This window comes from Haemaphysalis longicornis, unplaced genomic scaffold (assembly GCF_048455015.1).
Source record: "Haemaphysalis longicornis isolate Haplotype H1 unplaced genomic scaffold, Haemaphysalis longicornis Haplotype H1 scaffold_14, whole genome shotgun sequence".
In the NCBI taxonomy this organism is placed as follows: Eukaryota; Metazoa; Arthropoda; class Arachnida; order Ixodida; family Ixodidae; genus Haemaphysalis; species Haemaphysalis longicornis.
This window is the reverse complement of record NW_027526245.1, coordinates 16,147,344-16,159,355: the sequence shown is the minus strand read 5'-3', so window position 1 is coordinate 16,159,355 and position 12,012 is coordinate 16,147,344. Positions and strand designations below refer to the sequence as shown.

The following is a 12,012-nucleotide window of genomic DNA, read 5'->3' as shown; positions in this document are numbered from 1 at the left end:
TCGGAAACATTACATTTAAAGCAGATGCATATATGATTAACAGCCCACACGCACTCAGCACGTGTGTGTACATTGATGCGGCAAGTTAGGTTGCTCCTTTTCGCACGTGTAGAAATTCAAGTTCCTTAGTGGACAGGGCTATAGAAGGAGCGCGGACACAATCTTTGCCTAGCCTACTGATTTGCGCAGCCTTCGTAATTTCCCTTGTCAACTGGTCACAATGACGCTGAATGACCTGGAATTCATCAAATTTTGGCGTGCATTTCTCGGTGGTGCCCTTGCAATCTCGGCAATGTATGCCTAGGTGCCCTGTCACACTTTTGTGGACGTTGTTGCTGTGTTCTCTGAGCCTTGTGTTCAGACACCTGCCCGTCTGGCCCACATACTTTTTGCCACATGACAACGGAATGTCATAGACTACCGACGTTGTGCATGCGAAAAACTTCTTTTTGTGCTCGATATAACACTTGCGGGGTTCCTGTTTCGGGAGGTAGGTCTTTTTGCAAATGGCCGCCAGTTTGCGAGGGGCTGAAAAAACTACTTGCACATCAGCGGTATTCCCTATTTTCTTCAGCCTATGGGATACATTATGTATGTAGGGAATCACCGTGACCTTTCTCTTTGTTTTTCCCGGAATGGCCGTGGCCTCACCCTCGCTCTGGCGGCGGTTTTGTCTGAACACCCTCAACATTTGCTCAGCCACAGACGTCACCACGTGAACAGGGTAGCCAGAGCTGTGCAGGCGTACTCCCTGTAATTGGATGCTATCTCGCATCCTGTGGGGGCATGATCTTTTTAGGGCATTGAGTAAGCACATCTCCACAATACCCCTTTTCACCAGCTTAGAGTGACCAGATGAAAATGGAAGAAGTGGCATATTGCTGCGTGGCTCATACTGCCAACAAACGTGGTCCTCTGAAAAGTGAAGACTCAGGTCCAGAAACCTCAGTGTTTTCCTCCGGCATTTCGTGCGTCAACTTCAACGGGTGAAAACACCTTTAGAATACTCCTAAAACCTCTGCAACGCTCTTTCCACCGGAAACCTTCACGCCATCCATGAACACTAAAAAATCGTCGACGTAACGGAGAACCTTAAGTACACTCAAGGGCCATAATTCACCGGCTACCTTGCGCCCTAGGCTGGCCAAATACAAATCACTGAGAACAGGGGCTATACGAGAACCTATGCACACACCATTCGTTTGTAGGTACAATTTTCCTTCCCACTTCGCGAATGTAGAAACTAAGTACATGGACAGAAGGTTGAGAAACCCTCTTGCTGCTACTCCTACTTCATTTTGGAACGGGACCACCCCATAGCTGTCAATTTCTGCTTCAACACAAGTCATCAATCCTGCATGCGGCAGAGAGAGCAATTCGACACGATAGGTAATCTATATCAAATGTGCCTTTATCAAGATAGTCCTTTATATCAAGATCAAGATAGTCCTTTATATCTATTGAGAAGGCTGTGACTCCCTCTTTACTGTTAGTAGACGAGAACGCAATTGCATCTTCCGAATTCCTGCTCAAAAACGGGTCATATAACCTTAACAGTGCTAATCCGTTTTGAGGATACATGGCTAAACACTTCTGCCACGTGCCATGTTCAGAGATTATTACCCTGAGTGGGCAGCCTAGTTTGTGCGTTTTAGCTGCAAAGAACAAATGTAGCGAGCTTGAGTTACTCTTTTCTATGTTCTGGGCTAAGACTGTTAGGTTCAAATCATAGCTCAGTTTTCTTGCTGCGGATTTTACCTTACTCAATGATACGTTATCGTGACGCGTGAAAGCTCCATTGACGGCCTCGAGGGCATTCTTCCCGAAGCTGCCTGCCGAGAACATCATAAACCCTCCTTCCTTATCGGCAGGTAGCAAACACAGGTTCTCTTCCTTAAAGAACTGTTCCACACGCCTCAGTGGTAGACCACTTGCCCTTGGTTGAGCCTTCCGTAACACGTCAATACCCGCCGAAACACATCGTTGCGATTCGGTGTCCGAAGAATGCTTGGCAACTTGTCTCACCAAGGACAGAAGTTCTGACGGCGACAACCTCGGTTGCACATAAGATGTGCATCCTATGTGCATCTTGCCCCCGGAAGTCCAAGGATTGTTTGGTGGCTTCGCTCCTTCGCGAGGTCAAGGGGTCAGAATCTGCAAAATTATGGCAGCAGAGTGGAATACACAGGCTAGATTTTACAAGAACGCTCTCCACGCTCACGATCAGACCCAGGGCGGCCAACCACACACGCGGAAGAAGAAGTGGCGAGAACTGTGCGACCTCACAGCTTTCACCGTGGAATCCCTTTGGAGGCCAGCTCCCTCTCAGCTGAAGGCGAATCGGCGACACCGAGGGCAGGAGCTGGGGAACTTCGTCCGCATGGGAGATGGCCTTCAACTGCCTACGGTGGTGCACCAAACCCTCAACTTGGGACCTACGTTTGCCGTCGAACCGAGGTTGTCGCCGCCAGAACTTCTGTCCTTGGTGAGACAAGTTGCCAAGCATTGTCCGGACACCGAATCGGAACGATGTGTTTCGGCGGGTGTTGACGTGTTACGGAAGGCTCATCCCAAGGCAAGTGGTCTACCACTGAGGCGTGTGGAACAGTTCTTTAAGGAAGAGAACCTGTGTTTGCTGCCTGCCGATAAGGAAGGAGAGTTCATGGTGTTCTCGGCAGGCAGCTTCGGGAAGAAGGCCCTCGACGCAGTGAATGGAGCTTTCACGCGTATCATTGAGTAAGGTAAAATCCGCAGCAAAAAAACTGTGCAATGATTTGAACCTAACTGTCTTAGCCCAAAACATAGAAAAGAGTAACTCAAGCTCGCTACAGTTGTTCTTTGCGGAAAAAACGCACAAACTAGGCTGCCCAATCAGGGTAATCTCTGAACATGGCACGTGGCAGAAGTGTTTAGCCATCTATCTTCAAAAAGAATTAGCACTGTTAAGGTTAGATGACCCGTTTTTGATTAGAAATTCGGAAGATGCAATTGCGTTCCCGTCTACTAACAGGAAACAGGGAGTCACAGCCTACTCAATAGATAGAAAGGACTTATATTACTCTCTACCGCATGCAGGATTGATGACTTGTGTTGAAGCAGAAATTGACAGCTATGGGGTGGTTCCGTTCCAAAATGAAGTAGGAGTAGCAGCAAGAGGGTTTCTCAACCTTCTGTCCATGTACTTGGTTTTGACATTAGCGAAGTGGGAAGGAAAATTGTACCTACAAACGAACGGTGTGTGCATAGGTTCTCGTATAGCCCCTGTTCTCAGTGATCTGTATTTGCCCAGCCTAGGGCGCAAGGTAGCCGGTGAATTGCGGCCCTTGAGTGTACTTAAGGTTCTTCGGTACGTCGACGATTTTTTAGTGTTCATGGATGGCGTGAAGGTTTCCGGTGGCAAGAGCGTTGCAGAGGTTTTAGAAGTATTCGAAAGGTGTTTTGACCCATTGAAGTTGACGCACGAAATGCCGGAGGAAAATACTTTGAGGTTTCTGGACCTGAGTCTTCACTTTTCAGAGGACCACGTTTGTTGGCAGTATGAGCCACGCAGCAATATGCCACTTCTTCCATTTTCATCTGATCACTCTAAGCTGGTGAAAAGGGGTATTGTGAAGATGTGCTTACTCAATGCCCTAAAAAGGTCATGCCCCCACAGGATGCGAGATAGCATCCAATTACAGGGAGTACGCCTGCACAGCTCTGGCTACCCTGTTCACGTGGTGACGTCTGTGGCTGAGCAAATGTTGAGGGTGTTCAGACAAAACCGCCGCCAGAGCGAGGGTGAGGCCACGGCCATTCCGGGAAAAACAAAGAGAAAGGTCACGGTGATTCCCTACATACATAATGTATCCCATAGGCTGAAGAAAATAGGGAATACCGCTGATGTGCAAGTAGTTTTTTCAGCCCCTCGCAAACTGGCGGCCATTTGCAAAAAGACCTACCTCCCGAAACAGGAACCCCGCAAGTGTTATATCGAGCACAAAAAGAAGTTTTTCGCATGCACAACGTCGGTAGTCTATGACATTCCGTTGTCATGTGGCAAAAAGTATGTGGGCCAGACGGGCAGGTGTCTGAACGCAAGGCTCAGAGAACACAGCAACAACGTCCACAAAAGTGTGACAGGGCACCTAGGCATACATTGCCGAGATTGCAAGGGCACCACCGAGAAATGCACGCCAAAATTTGATGAATTCCAGGTCATTCAGCGTCATTGTGACCAGTTGACAAGGGAAATTACGAAGGCTGCGCAAATCAGTAGGCTAGACAAAGATTGTGTTAGCGCTCCTTCTGTAGCCCTGCGAAAAGGAGCAACCTAACTTGCCGCATCAATGTACACACACGTGCTGAGTGCGTGTGGGCTGTTAATCATATATGCATCTGTTTTGAATGTAATGTTTCCGGCACATTTGATATAGATTACCTATCGTATCGAATTGCTTCATCGTAGGTGTGTGCATGCGTGTTTATATTAATATGGTTTGTTTCTGTAATAAAAATTCAGTTGGAAGTCAGCGCTCGTCCCGTGTGCCTCACTTAAGTCTTTGTTTCTGTCGCGCTGTATTGTTAAGATGAATCATCAACTAGCCCAACACCGCACTTGACAGAAATGTTTTTCCGCGGTCGCTCTGAACTAGGGGAGGTCCGTGGTGCAAAAAAAAATGGAGCGCAATAAGAATTTGGCCACTTCTACGGTGCAGCCACTGCGAAGAGGGGCGGTTTCGGCATAGCTGGTTAGATGATCAACGGCGGTTACAATCCGACGAAGACCAGCTGTGGAAATGAGCAAAGGACTATACAGGTCTATGCGGACGACTTCGAACGGTGCTGACGGACACGGTAGCGGTTATAGCATTCCAACAGGAGGTGACGTTGGCCGTATACGGTGCTGGCAGGGCGCGCAAGAAGCGACGTATTTAGCCTAACTGGTGCAAATGCCTAGCCAAAAGCAACGACGTTTTACGCGGTCGTAGGTCTTGTGGAAACCTTAATGTCCGGCAGCAGCGTCATCATTAAAAACCCTCAGAATATGCTTCTGTAGAGATCACGGAACGACGGGAACCCACTTGTCACCGGTAGGGTCGTAATTATTATAGTATAATAACACCGACAAAAAGTAGAAATTTTTGCATTTGGCAGCGCAATCGGTTGTTAAGTGGCTTCTTCGAACCGGTAAGTTGATCAATTAGTTTTCTGCAGTACCGGTCTGCACGTTGAAGGGACGGTAGATCTTGATGCGATCGAACTCTATATCGTCCATAGGTGCCATTGGTAAGACGACTTGGGCCTCATTGGATGACAAATCATCTTCTGGAGACACAGGGCAGCGGTAAAGGGCGTCCGCATCTGTGTGCTTAATGCCAGACTTGTATGTAACTCCTTCTTGTGTTATGAGCTTGCAGGCCGTCACCGCCGCCACGACCGTCTGCTGCTATGTTACAACTTTATGGCGTGGTCGTATGCCTGTAACCTCAAAATCCAGCGGCCAAGCCCTCCATTCAGGTTTTTGAGCGGCGAAAGCCAACAGAGAGCATGATGGTCAGTGACGATAGTGAAATGCCTTCCGTACAACTTTGGACGAAATATCGGTACGGCCCAGACAACTGCAATGCATTCCTGCTCAGTGGTTGAGCAGTTTCGTTCTTCAGGTGTCAATGCACCACTTGCGTAAGCCACAACGTTCTCCACAGAGGAGGCGTTGCATTGTAACAACACAGCACCAAGGCTATGTCTACTGGCGTCTGTGTGTAGTGCCTGCCGTTTCGTCAAAATTCTGCAGCACTGGCGCAGATGTTAGGGCATGCTTGAGGTTTTGAAAGGCGGCTTCGCGATCTTCAGACCACGCAAATGGGGCAGCGGAAGCAAGACGTTTGTGGAGGTGTGAAGCGAGGACAGCAAAGTTACGAATAAAGCGCCAGAAAAAGGAAGTTAAACCAAAGAAGGTGCGGAGGTCTTCCTGGTGGGATGGGCGGGGAAAATTGCTTACAGCAATTATTTCGTCCGGAGCAGGGTGAATTCCGTCTTTGTCCACAACATTCCCGAGCACCTTGATGGACTTTCTTGCGCATCCTCATTTTTTTGTGTTTAGTTGAAGTCCTGCGTTTTTTAAGACAGGTTAGGACTTCATCCAAGTGCTTTAGATGTTCGTCAAAAGTCGAGAAAATAAACGACTACATCATCGAGGTAACAGAGGCAGGATCTCTATTTAAGGCCACAAAGGACTGTATCAATCATTCTCTAGAACGTGGCTGGAGCATTACACATCCCTAATGGGATCAAGGTAAAGTCGTAAAGACCATCGGGTGTGGCGAAAGCTGTTTTTCTTTGTCTGCCTCGTGCACGGGAACCTCCAGTACCCAGAGTGGAGGTCTAGGCTCGAGAAGTATTCAGCACCTTGTAAAGTGTCTAAGGCATCATCAATGCGAGGCATTGGATAGACGTCCTTGCGCGTTACTTTGTTCAGTGCCCTTTAGTCAACGCGAAATCATACAGAACCGTCCTTTTTCTGCACCAAAACGACAGGACACGACCAGGGACTCGATGAAGGGCGAACAATATTGCTCTTGAGCATATCATCGACGTTCTCCTGTATTAGTTTCGGCTAAGACGAAGACACAGGGTATGGGTGGCGACGAACGATACAAGATCCATCTGTGTCTATGCGGTGTACCGCTGCAGATGTCTTCCCTAGGGCAGAAGAGTACGCGTAAAAAGAACCCTGGTGTTAGGTCAGCAGAAACCCCAATGCTTGCCTCTGCTCTGGCGGAAGGTCGGAACTTAGGGTGGTGTCAAAAGCCGTAGCTGGAACAGGCGATGGGGAAACGTGTTCATCTGTCGAAATGGTTGACAGCGGAAGAACAAAGGCTTCTTCATCGCCAAAAACCGAAGCGATGGTGGAACCTTGCGGCACTGAAATTGCTTCCGCGGCAAACAAAAGCCGACCCCATTGAAACGGACGAGACAGGTAGGTATGACCACTCCTTTGAGAATGAAATTGCCGGCTGGTGCAATCAACACGTCGCCGTCGGTGACTCTGTCGGACGAGACGGAGAAAACTGTTTCTTCGCCTGGAGAGAGCACTCAATCAGTTGTTGAGAACAGATGAGGCGTTCCTCCTTCCGACAAACTGCCAAGGCAGGGTCAGTGATGTGAATGGTTGGTTGATTACAGGTGATGATCGTGATGCTGACGAGAGAAAATCCCAACCCAAGATGGGGACAATACCATGAACTGTATGTGGTGGTGAGTGCCATCAATAAATACGCGCGCAGTGCATAGTCCAGAAGGTCGAATCCTTCCACCGTTCGCACCACGCAGAGCAGGACCGTCATATCGCGTTGTCACATTGCGTATCCGAGAGCACAAATCGGCGTGAATGACTTAAATGCTAGCCTTCAAAAGCTTCAACCCAAACGCCTTCATTAGGCGTTGAGCAAGGTGGAGGTTGCGAGTGTACACGCTGGCGAGGAGCGTAGTCGAAGCGGTTATCTCACTTGTATAGGGCGTAGCCGCGGCGCTCGTCCAGCTGCCGTCGACGACAAAAGCGGGACACGTGCCCTGGGATGCCACAGTAGTAGCAACATTGCTGCTCTCCCGCGGCGTGGGGCTAGTTGGTAAGTGCCGACCTGATTGAAGCTCCAGCGGTGCGATGGGGAGAGGTAGACGGCAGGACCGAAGACGGCAGGACCTCCACCACTTGAGAGAGTCGAGGACTAGTGAAGGAGAACGGGTTATTCCGAGAACCGAGGATCCCGAAAGACCCCGTCAGGAAGCGGTGATGATGATGCGAGAAGCCGAGATGATGAAGATGAAGCGATGACGATAGTGCGTCTTATCGTGGTGCGGCGGTTCTCCCAGCACAGTGGATTGTCCCAGGACTGTAGATTCTGCTGGTGCTCACAGTATATAAATATTTTCTGTTCTGTATATGTTTTTCTAAATATTTAGATCTAAAATAATATGGGTAACATCCTGTTTTCGTACACAGCTTCTTGGACAATCCCTCGCGTGGGTATGCTTTGAGGCAGTCAACCAACCAGCCATCGGCAGTCTTTGCGGACACAAGTTCGCTCCATAAATAAACCCACTATACTCTTCGCACTTAACTTCATCGTCACAGGTGGTGAGGTGCTGGGGACATGCTCAAAGACGCACAGCTCAAGGTCGCCAGTCAAAGTCAAGGTGTCGCCCGTTCACGAGCGGACTAGCCGTCGTCTAGTCGAACTTCCAGCGGAGTGCGCATTCTTATTTGATTGGACGACCAGGATTCTAACTGGCAGCCCCCTTCAGTACGTGGTTCAGCAGCAGCGTGCACCAAACATTTCTCACGGAGATTCTTATGAGGGCGAGGAAAATTGGCTGGACCATTTCGGGCGCGTCGCCACATTTAACGTATTTGACAACGAAGGTAAGGTGCAAAATGTCTGCTTTTCTCTTGGACAAAACGCGCGAACGTGAATACAAAAGCACGTAGCCAAATATCGTCTTCGGAAGAGTTTTGCCAGGGATTCCTAGCAACGTACACGGACAGCGATTGCAAGGACGAGGTTGAAGCTGCACTTCAAGCCCAAAAGCAGCATCTGAGCGAGATCGTCGCCATGCACGCTGAGGATTCGGCTCGTCTATTTAGGCGCGAAGACTCCACCATGACGTACGAGAAGAAGGTTCGACCTCGAATATACGGCGTCAAACAAGACATCTTCACCGGGATGACATGGTGTCCTCCGGGAACAATGGCCAAATTCGTTCACGAGGCTTTATCGACTAAAAAACCGTTCAGCAAAGACCCTGCCACTACAATCGTGATGAACCCACCTTGTCCGCCATATCCCAGACGGAAAGCGTTGGACTCCGGGAGCTTGTGAGAAATTCTTCGCAGAGAGCTTCAAAGACTGCAGCAGGGACAGGTGCCATCGGCTTCGATGCCCGTTGCAGAAAAGGTTAGGCATAAAGTAAGGCAGGCTTTGGAGATGCTAGGACAAGTTGGCGTGCTCCGGTGGGATAAAACACACCCGCCGTATGCAGCAGCTTTGCGGCAGCCAGTCTATGGCGCTCCTCCTACTGCGGCCGCGTTAGCGCCAAAACCTACCCTAGAACTGAGGCCACGTAGCGCAGCGACGGAATCTGGATTCCGGAAAGAGAACTATGGCGCACGCTTGACCGCAGATCTTTGTGCTTCCACTTCGGACTAGCAGGGCATACCTACAGTGCCTGCCCTTATCGCCGTCCACGTCTGGGCGGATTTCCGCCTAACATGCACCCCGTCCTCCAAACCGACAGCGACCGCCAGAGATCTCGGATTACATCGCCGAACGCTGCACCTTGTTTACGCCGAAACGCCCTCAGACCAGGTCGCTGTCCCCTATTCAATGTAGGTCTCCTAGCCCACGGCTCCTCCCAGGCGCTGCCAATAATCCCACCGGCTTCCCTGAAGGGCAAGGAAACTGAGGCCACGACATCAGGAGAAGCAGGTCACAATCATTTGTACCCCGCCCCGCACTGCTCTTCGTGGCGATCAGACGGCGCACGTCCTGGCCCGAAAACTTGCCCGCCGGGCACCGCAAGGAGAGGCGGAGCGAACCTGGCAACCGCTCCTCTCATACGCCGACATCACCCAACATTACGGACCAGCGAGACAACTCTATCCACCAGTCACCGATCAGGCCACGAAAGAACAGGAAGTCATCCTGAGACAAATGCAAACTAATACGTACCCACACCCAACAAGACTACACGCCGACCATCCTACTCTCTATGATTCTCTATGTACTTATTGCGACGCCCCAGGCACACTTTACCATATTGACTGGGAATGCCAACTAGAACCAGGTCTTCCCCCATCCCATAACCCCTCACGCGAGCCGTGGGAGATTACGCTGGCCAGCTCCTGCCCTGAAACGCTGCGTTTTCAAGCGGAAAGAGCGAATACAGCCGGCCGTACCAACGGAGTCTTGGTCTGAAGACCCCGACCACAATATGCTCAATTCAACTGTGATTAAAGTTTTTTTTTTCTCTCTCTCTCTCTCTCTCTCTCTCTCTCTCTCTCTCTCTCTCTCTCCGGAGGTGAGGCCGCTGATTTCAAAAACTGCCCAGATCCTTCACTGCAACAACTACGACCAGACGACGAACAGCCGGTTTCTGAAACGGATTTCACTCAACTGATTACCTGTGGTGTATTGGTGGATATTGACGGTAACACGACGATTGCATTGGCCGATACTGGAGCTGCACGTTGAGTTAAATGCGAAACTGTTCTTTTTCTGTTCTAAAGAAAGTGATCACACCCTGGACTCGCCTGCAAGTTAGGACAGCTGTAAAGCATTTTATTACCCACGTCAGCAGGTGTACTGCGCGGATAAGATTACACAGTTTCACATAACTTAACCACTTGATCGGCTCCGCGAGGGCTCTAGAGAATTAATTCTTGGCATGCACTTCCTTCAGGCAGACGAGAACGCATCGAATTGCAAAAATTCAGAATTTAGTTTTTGGCAAAAGACGCTATATCAGGTGACATCAAATTCAAGCGCGACGGAGCACAGCGCAATGTTGACGGCTACGTCGCGCTGCCTGTCCGGTCTGTACCGTTCGTTAACGCAACAAAACTACACATTAGATTAGTGCGAAGGCATGTTTGAATGAAACGTTCAAATATTTCTGGGGAAGGGTACATCTACTGCGAGGGTAGTGCTTATTTATTCATTTGGAAATCCTCACAGGCCCCCGTAGGAGCATAGCGTAAGGGGAGGCAAAAAGAGTAGAAGCAATACAAAGGGAACTAAACATATGAAACCAGTTGAGGCTTACACTGCAGTTCTAACACCGAGCAGGAAAACGCAAGGACGCAATATATTGCAATTACATAACTATGTATTATAAGCTGCAGTGCGTCCAAATGGCACTGCACAAAATACATCAGAAAGCAAAGAGAACGATAGAAGGGAATAATTGGGTGAACAGTTAAGAAAATTCCCCGCATTTCCCCGAGGGGAAGAATGTGAAAGTGCGAATGCACGAGTTGAATTTGCGCGGTTCGGTAATGTTCGCGAAAGAGAGATCACACACACACACACAACTACAAAGAAAGAAAGATGCATTTATTCACAGACACGTATTTGTGTTGTCATTGTACTTGATTGCTAGAGCGGATCTCAGCTTTGAAATTTCGTGTCAGTACTCCTTTAAGCAGGTGCATTAGCCCTTCTCACGCCCGATTCTTGGCCAATCCCCCACGTGGGTATGTGCCATGTCAGCGGCCAGGCAGCGCGCGCCCATCTCCCCCCGTTGCCAAGGAAGACGAGGAGATTCCTGGCCAATCCCGCACGTAGGTATGTGCTATGTCACCGGCCAGGCTGCGCACGCCCATCTCCACGTGCGCGGACATCGCCGGTGGACGCAGGTTCAGGGTCGCTTAAGAAGTGCATTGCACTTAAAAGCAATCCTAAGAAATGACTGCTTACACGGTGGTGGAAGGAGGCATGGTTTGATATGAAAACGATGTTGTCGGGCAAATCGTTCCGCAGACAGATGACACGTGGGAGAGTGTAACGGGTAAATTTATTGTATGACCAGGAATGCGCGATCAACAAAGTTGTTACGGAAAGGTTTCGACATGTGCAATGGCCTTTCGCGAGGAAGGGGTGACAGCTTATTACCACAAAATTTACTTGTGAAACAAACAGTGAAGTGCAATGGAACGATGTGGCACGGTATGCTTGAAGCCGTAGCAGACTTTTCAGTTAGCGGTGTCCTCATTTTTAAAAGAGCATTTGCTGTTTCCGACCCATATTGAATTCCGAACTGAGATGTACTGCTGAAATGTCTAGAATGGTCGAATCCCTGAACATGCAAGGCTCTGGGCATCAATGTGGAATATTTGTTCTACACGATTCTTTACGACGAGCTAATGAAATCAGCAAAACTATGTCACTGAAGACAAAACTAGGTCTGGCTCTGTTACAGAAGAAAGAAAAGCGGAAAATGCTTGACAAAGTCTACCGCAGAAAGTTGTATAAG

General features: G+C 49.3%; 1 protein-coding gene across 5 annotated transcripts in view; it reads left to right on the top strand.

The window, feature by feature from the left end:
- Nucleotides 1-12,012, top strand: part of LOC144165167 (sodium/mannose cotransporter SLC5A10-like) — a 349,040-nt gene that overhangs the window by 297,671 nt on the left and 39,357 nt on the right. For 3 of the 5 annotated variants that reach the window (XM_077695277.1, XM_077695276.1, XM_077695274.1), the window contains one exon: nt 7,168-7,239. The exons of the other annotated variants lie outside the window; for them this stretch is intronic. In XM_077695277.1, coding sequence (XP_077551403.1) covers nt 7,168-7,239 — 72 coding nt within the window. The remainder of the gene's footprint in view (nt 1-7,167; nt 7,240-12,012) is intronic. 5 annotated transcript variants of the gene reach the window in all.